Here is a 12,525-nt window from a genome sequence, read left to right as displayed (position 1 = left end):
AGGACTCTATAAAGACTAGCTCCCCCACCCTACCCCAAGGTATCTATAAAGACTAGCTCCCCCACCCTACCCCAAGGTATCTATAAAGACTAGCTCCCCTACCCCACCCCAAGGGTAGAAACTGGGAAAAGACCAGACCACCCTTGGGTCCAGGGTAAGGAGCAGGTGGGGGCCCGGATGTGGTTGACAAGGTGTAGGGGGAACTCTGTGGACATCTACTCATAGGTGGAGCATCTGACAGTGTGTGGTTGTGTAAGAACAGTTCTGTCTTAAATTACAAATAATTAGGTCTAGAAAACTTAAAAAAAATGGCTACATACAATTCACCTTCTCCAACTTCTACACTGCCACAGGGCATAACAGTGAAGGTGCCTCAGAGATGTCACAAGGAAGACATAAGCAGCCACTTTTCAGCATGACAATTGTCTGACTTGAATGGAATTGGTTTTAGCCCCAGTAACATTGTGTCTACTGTATTAATGAGACCTGCACCTGGTGCCGAGTCACAGAGTGCTCTGTGGATTTGCCATTGGATATGGGGCTGGGAATGAAGGCTGCAGAGCGCTGGTGAGTTTCCTGCAGCTCCTCCCGGATAGTCTGGCTCCCTAAAATGCCAGGTGACAGATGGAGTGAAGCCGCCATCTTGTTTTTGTCTCCAGTTGTGATCTATGTGACCTCAGCTCCAGGGTGGGGCTGCTGTTGCCTCATGAGGAGCATGAGGTATGCCTATGAGGTCTGTAGCGCCCCAACATCACATGGAACCGAGAAGACAGCCAGACAACATCCCGTCTCCTGGGTACCCCTCCCTCCACTTACTACACATAATTGCTGTGTGAGTGGCTCTTAGTTCATAGCAACCCCCCTTAAGCCTGTATTAAAAACAGATCAGGAAGGTGGGTGCTAAGGGCTGAGGACTGTTAGCAAGCTCAGCTCCCATCTAAGAAGCCGAACCATAACCCACAACATGAAGATTTCAACTTTGGCTGTTTTGAATTATTCCTTACCAGAGATAATGTGAACAAGTAAGTAACTACATGCAAGCTGTTGACAACTGTATACAGATCAAGAAAATAACAGAGGAGTCATTTTATTGGCTGTCCATAGGAAGGTCATTGTCACACAGGAGGCGAGGACTGCCCCATGGTGGCACAATATGACATCCATCTGAGCATTGACAGAGGGTTAAAATGTCTGTCCAGGGCAGGATAGACCCCAGGTGCCGTCTGCAACAGGGGATGCCCCCAGTAACCCTCTTCATCAGGAAACGCCCATCCTCATACAGCTAAGTCCAGTAAGTCGCGAAGGATGGCATTACCCACCGGGTTCGGTCTGTCACATTGGAAAGTATCACAAGATTAAAAAGAAGGAAAACAGAGAGACATCTTTTCTTCTGGAATACCACTGCTGTAACACAGACTATAGTGTGGCATGCAATCCCATGTCTGGCCGGCTTTTCCCTTTGGAACTTTTGTTTCGTTTTGTTTTAATGAACAAATGGAACGGCGGGTGGATTTCAATTAGTAGCTGTAACATTAGGTCCAATTTCAGTCTGGCCACCAGTGTCGAAAATTTTCCTCGTGTCTGTCCCAAAAGCAGCCGACAGAGGGCGCTGCACGCTGCATCCACGCTGCCTCTTTCAATTCCAGGCTCCTCCCATTGAGGGAGTCTCCTCTTCCCGGTCCACTCTGCAGATTCCAAACAAAACGTCCTCTTGGCTATGTCCAGTAATTTGTTTTTGTTTGTCACCTGTGGTCCCCAGGGCTGGCCATGCAGGTCACACGGAGCTGAGCTTTACCAAGCCCCTCACGGAGTCTTCGTGCAGGGAGTCCTGGCTGGCCAGACCCAACATGTGCATGGTACGGCTATGTGCTAGAGGGCTGCCTGCCCCCAGCATCCTTGGCGGTGAGGGTGCCTCATCTGGGGTCAGAAACTGATGGCCCCCATGCTCATCCTTCAGGGGCATAATGTCTGAGAGTGTGGCCTCCGTGGCAAGGTTGGGCATGGAGGAGGGTGGTGTGGGCTGGCCCAGCGTCAGGCTAGCACATGGGGTGCCCAGGCCGGGTTTCCCAGGCATATGCAGCTCTTCGCTGGTGAGGCTGGGCTCGCTCTGAAGCAGGGGCGTGGCTGCGGCCTGCAAAACGAATTTGGTGCTCTGAATGCACTGGTCTTGGTCGCACTGGAGAACAGCAGCAGGAGCCAGCAAAGAAAAGGTGGAAAGGAGATGAAAAAGGAGAGGGTGGGACGGGGGAGGGGGTAGGTGAGGGAGAAGAGAAACCATTAGTATCTTGTCAGTAAGGCAGAGGCAAGGAGCAGACATTAGGAGAGACCCTAGCACATGACACATACACACTTGTGTGGCAGAATAAAGTACTCTAGTGAGCAGGTACCTCTGTGGGCCTCCAGGGTGCAATATTAGCTACATTATAGCCTCTATGCCCTTGATTCCAAACTTAAAGGATGTCATTTATAGGCAATCCCAGAAAAGGGTCACAGGATTTCCCACCCACAGCAATAGAGACCACAGCTTCTTGTAGTTTGAGAACTTTAGTTTCTGTGTATGTGTTTGTTTGTGAAGTGCAAGCAAGTATGTATGCATGTGTACATGTAGTGTGTATGTGTGTGTCCACGTGCGCGCACGCACTTACATGTATGGAGGATCAAGTGCATGAAGCTGTTTGTTTGTTTGTTTAAGCAAACCAACCACTACCACACATGATGTGCAAATATTGGTAAATATTGGCTTTCCTTGGCTTAGTGGTCCCTGAGTTTTAAGTCACTACCAAACTACATACTAATAGCCCTGTTATTGCTAATAGGCACAACCAGAGGTGCCTCTCATCATTGGCGGCCCATGGGAACACATACAAGGCAGCCCTAGTGGGAGTAGAGAGCAACCGTCTGAGGTTGCAGATCTCTATTTCATGCCCCGTTGTGTGTGCACCCTTCCCAGAGCATGCCTTTTGTAAGTTCCCCGCCCTGTCCATGAGCCTAGAAGAGAAGGCTGAGGCCCCAAGGAGTTAGTAGTTTATTAGAAGTTTAAAGTCTTTGACTCCAGGCTGGAGCCAGACTTAAAGGGAAGCCCAGCAGAGGATGACAGCCTTGGGGATGGGGAATCGGGTCTCACCCAGCCAACGGAATGTCAAAGAAATGTGGAGATGGAGGGGAGGGCTGGGGGGAGCAAGGAGGAGGGGACTGAATGAGGAGATGCTATTCAAAGGGATGAGAAGACTGGGAAAAGCAGCTGGAACGGCTGTTGGTTAAACTCCATGAGCCACTAACGTATACATTGTCCAGTCTCCCCAATCATTCCTGCCCCACACCAGAGCTATCAGAGCATTAGAGAAGCACTCTAATCTTCCAGGGCAGCAGGCAGGGTTATGCCCAGGCACCACTGTCTGCTTTGCATAGCACATGAGCTTGGCCCTGATGGGGCAGCCTCATTGATTAAACATATGCTTCCAGGATATCAGGCTCAGAGAGATACGTTGTAAGACTGCTCTGTGACAATCACCATTTAAGATTCCTGCTGGCAGAGACATGCTGGCTCCTCAAATACCCCAGCTTATGAAAGCTAGGCACAGTGCCACAGGTACCCTGCCAATGAACCTGGGCCACAAGGCAGGCCAGAAGGCTCCAGCTGGGAAAGCAGTGGCCTTTTCTGGATGACAGATTCTTGCTGTCATCAGGTACAGTCAGGACTCTTGCTCATGTGCACACCATCCGCCATCACTAAGGAAGGAAGAGAGTGCTTGTCTCTGTTGACTGAAGTAAATCCTTCACATTGGAAACTAACTGGCGAATTCTATCTGAGGGACCAGCCCACGTCTTCTGACTGGTTCTTACAGACTCCCAGGAAAAAGAAGTGCTGGGATCGCATGTGCAGCCACAATACCCTGTCACTCAGTGTTCTGAATCCCCCCATCGCTGGCCCATTCTCGCCCCCAGTCATTTCCCCATCTGAGCCAGGCAGCAGAGCTTATGAGTACCCAATAGAGCCTTCTTAAACAATGTGGTTGCCAGTGCAGGCGTTGGTGTGGCTTCTGAGATGTGTAGTAACAAACACCACTTTGCTGACTTAAACAGCTATCCCAGGTCTGGGCTGGGGGTGGGGGTGGGGAACCATGAACCCAGGGGCACCATGAAGTGCCAGGTCTCTTGTTGGCACTGTTCCCTTCCAAGGTCTCGCTCTTTGCAGCTGAGTGTTTCCCCTCCCAGAAGCCCTCTGCAGCAGTGCAGCCCCCACACCCGTGTCCCCTCCTGCAGTTCACCCTTTGGTGGCTTCCCATGCAGACTCATGGCTTGCTAAAAGCAAGCACAGCGCTGTTGTCACTGGCTGGAACTCTGTTGAAAATGCTTTATAGATTTTATAGATTTCTGTGGTGACACTGGGTGCCATCTGGACTGTGGAAAGGCTCAGCTGGTGAATGTTTGTTGTACAAACACTAGGACCTGAGTATGGTTCCCCAAACTCATGCTAAAAAAAAATAATAATAAAGCCAGGCATAGCAGCAGATATCTGCAAACCCAAAGCTGGGAAGGCATACACAGATGGACCCTAGGGCTCATTGGCCAGCCAGCCCAGGCGACGTTTTGAGTTCCAGGCCCGTGAGAGACTCTCAGAAAACAAGATAGACAGCGCTGGCCGAACAGCACCCAACATTGACCTCTGATCTCCTCACTTCTGCTCCAACCTACCTTACACTCACACCTGCATATACATGGGTATGTACACACACACACACACACACACACACACACACATACACACACCTGCATAAAGTCACCCCAAAGTCTTTCCAAGTGTCTATTTCAACACTGACTTCTACGTACATTTGTTTTAACACCTTAATGGCTGGGTAGGCATAGCTGTGGGCGCTCTCTGGTTGTAGGACCTATGTGTAAACGCCTCATGACCCCCCCTCTGCCGTTCTTAGGTTTCTGAGGTTCTGACGAGCACAGTTCAGAAACTGTGAACCTAAGGGCTGAGAAATCCTGCAGCCTTGGAAAGCCACCTGACTCATGCAAATGGACTTCTGGGAGGTATTGCCCATATCTCTTCTAATGATCGGAACTGGGGCAGGGTGGGGTCTCATCAGTTTCAAACTACAGGCTCTGTACACTGGAATTTATCATTCCATACTGTAAGTATATAAATAGTGTCTGCAGTAAACATCTCCTTAGAACAATGGAATCAAATGAATCAGGATTATGCAGGGCTATAATTGTACTTTACACACACACACACACACACACACACTGCACACACACCACACATACACACTTTTTCAGGTCAGAATTTTTAAATATTTGTCATACTGTTCAAATTTTAAGGGTGATGACTGGGGGAACTCTCATGGTCATGGATCCTCTGTGAGAACATCATGGTTTGGAAAGCAGCCCGTGTTCTCAGGAGATGCCCAATACAAATATCCTCACCCCCTCTTGCTTGTTTGACCTTTGCTTCTAATTTCTAGTTCCTCTTGTTGATTAAAAAAAGGATTTAAAAGTTACATTTATTTATCTGTGGTGAATGTGCATGTGTGTGCACATGCCTGTGTGCGCATGTGTGCATGTGTGTGCACATGTGCACGTGTGCGCGCGTGTGCATGTGTGTGCGTGTGTGCATGTGTGTGCGCGTGTGCATGTGTGTGCGTGTGCATGTATGTGCGCGTGTGCATGTGTGTGCGTGTGTGCATGTGTGTGCACGTGTGCATGTGTGTGCGTGTGCATGTGTGTGCGCGTGTGCATGTGTGTGCGTGTGTGCATGTGTGTGCGCGTGTGCACATGCATGTGGAAGTTAAAAGGATAATGTTAGGAAGTCAGTGCTCCCTTTCCACCCTGTGGATTCTCAGGCTTAAACTCGAGGTTGTCGGGCTTGGCTGCAAGTGTTTTTAACCCGTAAGCCACCTCTAAGCCCCCATTCTTAAAGCTGTTTCTATTTAACTTTCTTTCTGTCTGTTACTGCACACCCTATGTGCTCTCCCTCCACATTTCTCTTCGATACATTCCTTTCCTACTTGCATTCTGGTTGTTTTCTCTTTTTCTTCTCATCTTCCACTCTCCTCTTTCTCACCTGTCACTCTGCTTTTCGCTTTAGGTTGTTTTTTTTTTTTTTTTTTTTTTTTTTAATCGGACTTTTAACCTTCCACCAGTAGAGGGCGCTATCACCACTTTCCTCTTTCTCTGAATTTGGTGGCCCTGTTTCTAAAGTGTACTTGAATTTATCTCCCTTGTTATGTAATCTTAAGAGGAAAAGGCTAAGCCCCTATTTATGATGGTGATAGTTCATATAGATGAATAATACCACATGGAAGAAACCAACATTTTCATTTTCAAAACAATCCTTTTAAAGGATCCACAATAATTGAACACTGATTCTATCTATAAAATTGGTTTTTGTTGTTTTTGTTTTTTGTTTATTTTTGTTTTAGATTAAAAATTCATCAGATATTGAATGAGGCCAGAGTAGAAGCTGGCTCTGTATGCGTGTCTACCCGCAGACTTTTGTAGCTTGAGCGCTGGGGCTTTTGCTCTGAGTCATAGCCCTTGTTTAAATGATAAAGAAATGTATGGTTTCAGATGTTGCAATGCCACACAGTAGGTGAGTATTTAGTGCTTCAGTCTGAAACCACGGAGGGCCATGGAGTTGGCTCAGTGGGTGAAGGTGTTTGCTTGCGGTCAAGCCTGAAGACCTGAGTTCCCTCTAGTCTCACGTGATAGAAGGAGCGAGCTGACTCCTGGAGATAACCTTGGATTTCCACGCATGCACCATCGAATGCATGAGTACACACACACACACACACACACACACACACACACCCTATAAGTAAATATAAAAAGCCATAAAAACTTCAAAACATCAAAGAGACCATTTACTTTCACTTTCTGTAGATTTGGGGGTAAAACTTGAGACACGTTCTATTCTGGCTGATGGCTTGTCTGAAAGTGCAGTTTTGAAATGCTATGAATTTTCTATGCGGTCTATAGACATGTTTACAATGGCTTAGATTTCTCATGGCTTTTGCTCTAATTCTGTCAAAAGGACTCAAGCTGGGCGGGGCTTATTTCTGCTCAGCTGTAAAGCTCTGTCTCTGGCCTTATGACCACTTATGGGCATGAACTGATAGACAGAAGACTACCCCACCTTCCAGAGTCCGCCTAGAATGCAGATTTAGGTTAAGAGGATGATCTGGCCTTCTCAGGTCTATGAGGAGACCTCGTTTAACAGTGGAACTGTTGCCTCCGCCTTGCTTGATATCAGATTAAAGGCACTGTTAGTTCCCATTCCTCTGACAAAAATCCCTGAGCGAATCAATTTAAAAAGAGGAAAGATTTATTGGGGTTCACAGCTTCAACCCATGGTCACTTGGCTCTGTGGCTTTGGGACTGCAGAGACACAGTGTGTTATGGGCTGGGGGCAGGGGAAGACAGCAGACAGAGACGACCTATTTACTTCATGACAGGCAACATGCAAACAGAGAAGGGGGCCGGGTGCCCAAGATCCCTGTCCAAGGCATACTCTCAATAATTGTTCTTCAATTAAGATTTCACCACCTCCCAACAGGTGGGACCCAGGCCTTGGACATTTCAGATCTGAACTCTAAGGGGGAGGATATAAAATATTAAGTAATACTAAGTTATTTCTAAAAATTCCCCAAATATACACTGTGTCATCTTTACCTTTAACAAATGTTCCCAAAAGGGTCTCTGTAGCTACAGCCTTCAAATATAAATATGTATTCTGTTTCTGATGCTACCCGGAGCATCAGTTGTTTGCTGATCCAATATTCACATCCCACTTACAGGAGATGCTAGGTTATTGGTGACTTTCCCCAGGTCTGGAAGTAAACAGACCTCCTGGGTCCTTAGACACCACTCCCCTACAGTCATCCACCCATTGCTTCTAATACAAAGTATCTGAGTGCCCATGTGAGGCTTTCTGATACAGAGTATCTGAGTGCTCACGGAGGCCCACAGTATCTAGTCCCTAAAATACTGCCTGGTTCTCTATGTGCACTTTCCGCACTGCAGAGGAAATGCTATCTTGACCAGGATACCAGTTCTACAATAAACTACAGGAACACATTTGACTTAACAGTCTCCTTTTCTTCCTTGGAGGCTCCTTTAAGGTGATAGGCACTGGAAATGGTTTTGGTCACAGTGACTGTGGTGATTTGAATATGACATGTCCCCCAGAGCCAGGGTATTTGAACACTTGGTTTCGGGCTGGGGGCAATGTTGCGGAACCTTTAGCAAGGGGTGGCTTGCTGGAGGAAGTGCACCCCTGGGGGTGGGCTGTGAGAGTTTGTGGTCTCTCTCTGCTTCTAGTTTGTTCTCTCAGCTTCCTGCTCTGGCTTCCTGCTGCTGTATCTCCCCACAATTATGGACTCTCCCTCTGGAACCACAAGCCCAAATAAACCCTCCCTTCTGTAAGTTGGATTTTGGTCACGGCATTTTATCACAGCAACAGGAAAGTAACCAATACAGAGATCACCTCGTAGGTCAAATTCAGCACTGATTACTGGGAGAGTAGGTAGTGAAAACATGGCTCTGGGCATGTGGGAGAATCTGTTGTCTCCTGTCCTTGACTCATAGAGAAAAGCCTTCTACTCTTGGGAGTAGACAAGAACTGGGTGGGTATATACTTTGAATATGAAAAGGACTAGAATAACTTGGTGACAAGTGTTGTAAGTAGACTATGTCCGATGGTAAATTCTGAGGAAGAGGCTTGCAGGGTGACTTCTAGCATTTGACCACAGCATTGCAGCTCTGCTGAGTGGAAAAAAAAAAGGTCAGGTGTGAGGATGCTGTGCAGGGAGGGACTGTGAGGATGCTAGTGGCTGGATCTGTGAGGTCAGTTGCTGTGCAGGGAGGGACTGTAAGAATGCTAGTGGCTGGATCTGTGAGGTCAGAGCACAGGAGGATGCTGTGCAGGGAGGGACTGTGAGGATGCTAGTGGCTGGATCTGTAAGGTCAGAGCACAGGAGGATGCTGTGCAGGTAGGGACTGTGAGGATGCTAGTGGCTGGATCTGTGAGGTCAGAGCACAGGAGGATGCTGTGCAGGGAGGGACTGTGAGGATGCTAGTGGCTGGATCTGTGAGATCAGGGCACAGGAGAATGCTGTGCAGGGAGGGACTGTGAGGATGCTAGTGGCTGGATCTGTAAGGTCAGAACACAGGAGGATGCTGTGCAGGGAGGTACACAGAGGGTCTTCCGTAACTCTTAGTACCCAGCTGTGATCTCACATCCACAGTGAGGTCAAGAGTTGAACAGGGGACAGGATGAGACAGATGTAGCTGATTTGGTCTTATTGACACCCACCCCCATTCACTATCCTGGCATCCAGAGGAGACCCCAGCAGGGGAACTGTGTCCTAAGGTAAGAGACTTGACCAATGCTAGCAGAGCTGAAAACCAAAGTCTGACCAGATCTTCACAGCAGACATTGTTCTCACGAACCAGAGAAGTCCCACGGACTTCCCACAGTCCTACTCTCACCGACATGATCAGAGCCCAGAGGAATTCACAGTGATTAACCATCAGCTGAACCACTGGCCAAAATGGGGATGACACAAAATGTAAAGTTAGCACTAGACCTTCTGAAACACCACTGTCCAATAAAGTGTCAACAGACACACAAAGACAAGGGGAAATGTGATAGAGTGGAAGGAGAGTTATAGAATCGAGAACAATGATGACCAAGTGATGAACTCAGCAGTGAACAGGAAATGGAAGAAAAGAGCAGCGAACATTGAGAAGGACCAGAACAAATGACCCCGTCTAAAGAACCGAGGGAAATGGCAGAATCGTGTTCAGGCTGGCAGAAACCTATATTATTACTATTAAAATTGAAAATTCTGCATATATGTGTATAATTGGAGGCCCTAGAATAAACAGAACAGGACTGATAAAGAAAACAATTATTAAAGGCATACCCCAAGCAGCGTCATTGTGGGGATCACTCTGGACCAGCTAAATGGTTCACCTGACACGTGCTCATGCAGGTGAGTTCTATGCAGGAAATCTCCACTGTACTAGCCAAAGTGATGCAGAGTGATGGTATGGACTGGGGGAGCATGGAGAGCGTGCGTGAGCATGTAGCGAGTGCATTCACCGACCTGCATATGATAGTGGATATCTGTCTGTCTGTCTATCTATCTACCTACCTATCTATCCATCCATCATCTATCTATCTATCTATCTATCATCTATCCATCCATCCATCCATCCATCCATCCATCCATCTATCTACCTACCTACCTACTTATCTATCTAGGATGCTAGGACCAAATACCCCATCAAAGTAACTTAAGGAAGGAAGAAAGGATTTGTTTTCCAGTTGGAAGGGACAGTCTGTTGTGATCATCACACGGCTTCAGAAAGGCCACACCAGGTCAAACAGTGCCACGTGAGGTTTATTGAGAGAGAGAAGGGCAAGGTGGTGGCAGAAAGAGAAGTGGGCAGAGAGAGTGAGAGAGATCAGAGGGGTCTTTCTTTATATATGAATGGTGATGTAGTCACAGGTAAAGGTGGGAGGTGAGCCAAGTGGATTCTGGGAATATGGTGGCTGTTGCCTTGGCAACAGGCGTGTGGGTCGTGCCTATGTGATGTCACAGATTTCAGAGGTCCTGATGCCAACACAGTCTGTTAGGCCAGGGTAGGCAGCAGCATGGTCACCAGGTGCCCATCATCAGGAGGCAGAGAAAGAATACCGCTCATGCTAGGCTAGCTTCTGCCTTTCTGTGAATCCGGGAGCCATGTTCAGAGAATGGGGCTGCCCTCCTTCACCATGGGTCGTTCTTCAACAAGAAGAAGATAACCCCCAACAGCATGCCCAGCAGCTAACTCAGTCTAAACAACCCCTACATAACCACACACTCAGGCCTGGAAGCTCGTCTCCTAGGGGATTCCGGATGCAGTCAACCTGGAGTCACATAACCATCACCGATAGATGTATTGATTAAATTGGGAGGGACCATAGACAGGTCACACATTCGTTTTGTGACTGTGTCAAATGAATCATATTCTGCATAGAAAGGCTGTGGGTTGTGATACCTCAGCCCTGGGAGGGGCCTTCAGGCTGCTGCTCTCTGTAAACACACCTTGGCGTAGAGGGGTTAAGGAGAACATTTTGCATGGAGTCGGATTGCCAAGGAAGAAAGCTCAGCTCAGTCCTGAGTTAGCTGTGCCGCATACTTAATACTGAGGAATCTGTCTCCTCAATGGGACAATTAGCGTGCTTTCACTTGGTCTCATTAACGCCTCACCTTCAAGATTAAAGAAGATGTAAACGCATGCAAAGAATCCAGTAATGTGCCAGACACACGGTAATTAATCTCAACCTCATTCCTTCTCCCTCTCTTAACCAAGACTACTGATAGTAATTATTAGAGACTTGTAAATACGAGGGCGGGAACACTGAAACACAATTTTTATTCCTGCTATTAAAGTTGAAATTCTGTGTATGTTCACATATGTGTGTGTGTGAGTGTGGTGTGTGCGCTCTGTGTATGGGTATATGTGCCAGTGCTGAAGGCAGAGGAAGATGTTGGGCGTCCTGGTCTTCCACTCTTTGCTTTCTCCCTTTGAGACGGGGTCTGCCACTGAAGCTGGAAATAGGCCAGTGGCCAGCGAGGATTAGCAATCCTCCTCGTCCCACCACACGGCACCATGTGCCCACCATGCTTGACTTTAAATATATGTGCCGGGACCCTAACTCAGCTCTTCATGCTTGCACACTCACTGAGCCGTCTTTCTAGCCCTCCCAGTTGAGACACGATCTCATGTAGCCTGAGCTAACTAACCTGCAGCATAGCTGAGGAGGACCTTGAACTTCTAATCCTCCTGCCTCCATTTCCCAAGGGATGAAATTGGAGGCAGGAGCCACCATACCTATTCCGAATGCCTTTTTAATCAAGGAGAATATTAATTCATTGAAGTTCATATATCCCTGAAATCTGACTTAAATTCCCCTTAGGGTCTGAACGACTAGTGAGAAATCTCTCCCAATAGTAGGTTTTCAAGGGGAGGAGACATGATGACAGGCTGTGTGAGCTATAAGGGTTGTAGGAAAGAAAAAAATCCCACTCATGTTGGCTTTCCATGCTTCTTCACTGGGTGTAACATACCACAGAGTTCAGAGTAGGGGCTCAGGTCAAATTGTGTTTTCCTTAGGCAGCCTTCCCTAGGCTCTGTATACCCCGGATTTCTTAATCTGTAAAATGGAGGCAATGGTAGTGCCCAACTCCCGTGGCCATCGTGAGGCCTCAGGAGTCATCATGGCACAGGTCACAGCAGGCGTGCAAATGGTAAACACACGTGATTCATAGGCATGAATGAAAACAGAGGCCAGTGGGTGAGAGCTCAGCTGAGTGGCAGCTTTGTCACACAGCTGGGTGCTCTGGCCGCAGTCCAATTAGCCCGGTACTTATAGCATAGGATGATGCAAATCATAAACACGTGTTCTAAGTGCTTGCCGGGACGGTGTGCTGGGTAGTTTTTTGGTTTGTTTTTGTGTGTTTTTGA

General features: G+C 47.7%; 1 protein-coding gene across 8 annotated transcripts in view; it reads right to left on the bottom strand.

Annotated features, from left to right (window-relative positions):
- Positions 1-976: 976 nt before the first annotated feature.
- Zdhhc14 (zinc finger, DHHC domain containing 14) overlaps positions 977-12,525 on the bottom strand; it is a 261,330-nt gene continuing 249,781 nt past the window's right edge. For 3 of the 8 annotated variants that reach the window (XM_006523215.3, XM_017317405.1, XM_017317407.2), the window contains one exon: positions 1,057-2,176. In XM_006523215.3, coding sequence (XP_006523278.1) covers positions 1,775-2,176 — 402 coding nt within the window. In that variant the 3' untranslated portion in view covers positions 1,057-1,774. Of the gene's footprint in view, positions 2,177-12,525 lie in introns of all 8 variants that reach the window. The other 5 variants (NM_146073.3, XM_006523214.3, XM_006523216.4 and 2 more) reach the window with 5 other exon arrangements.

This window comes from Mus musculus, chromosome 17 (genome assembly GCF_000001635.26).
Source record: "Mus musculus strain C57BL/6J chromosome 17, GRCm38.p6 C57BL/6J".
Classification (NCBI taxonomy): Eukaryota; Metazoa; Chordata; class Mammalia; order Rodentia; family Muridae; genus Mus; species Mus musculus.
This window is presented reverse-complemented; position numbering and strand designations above follow the sequence as displayed.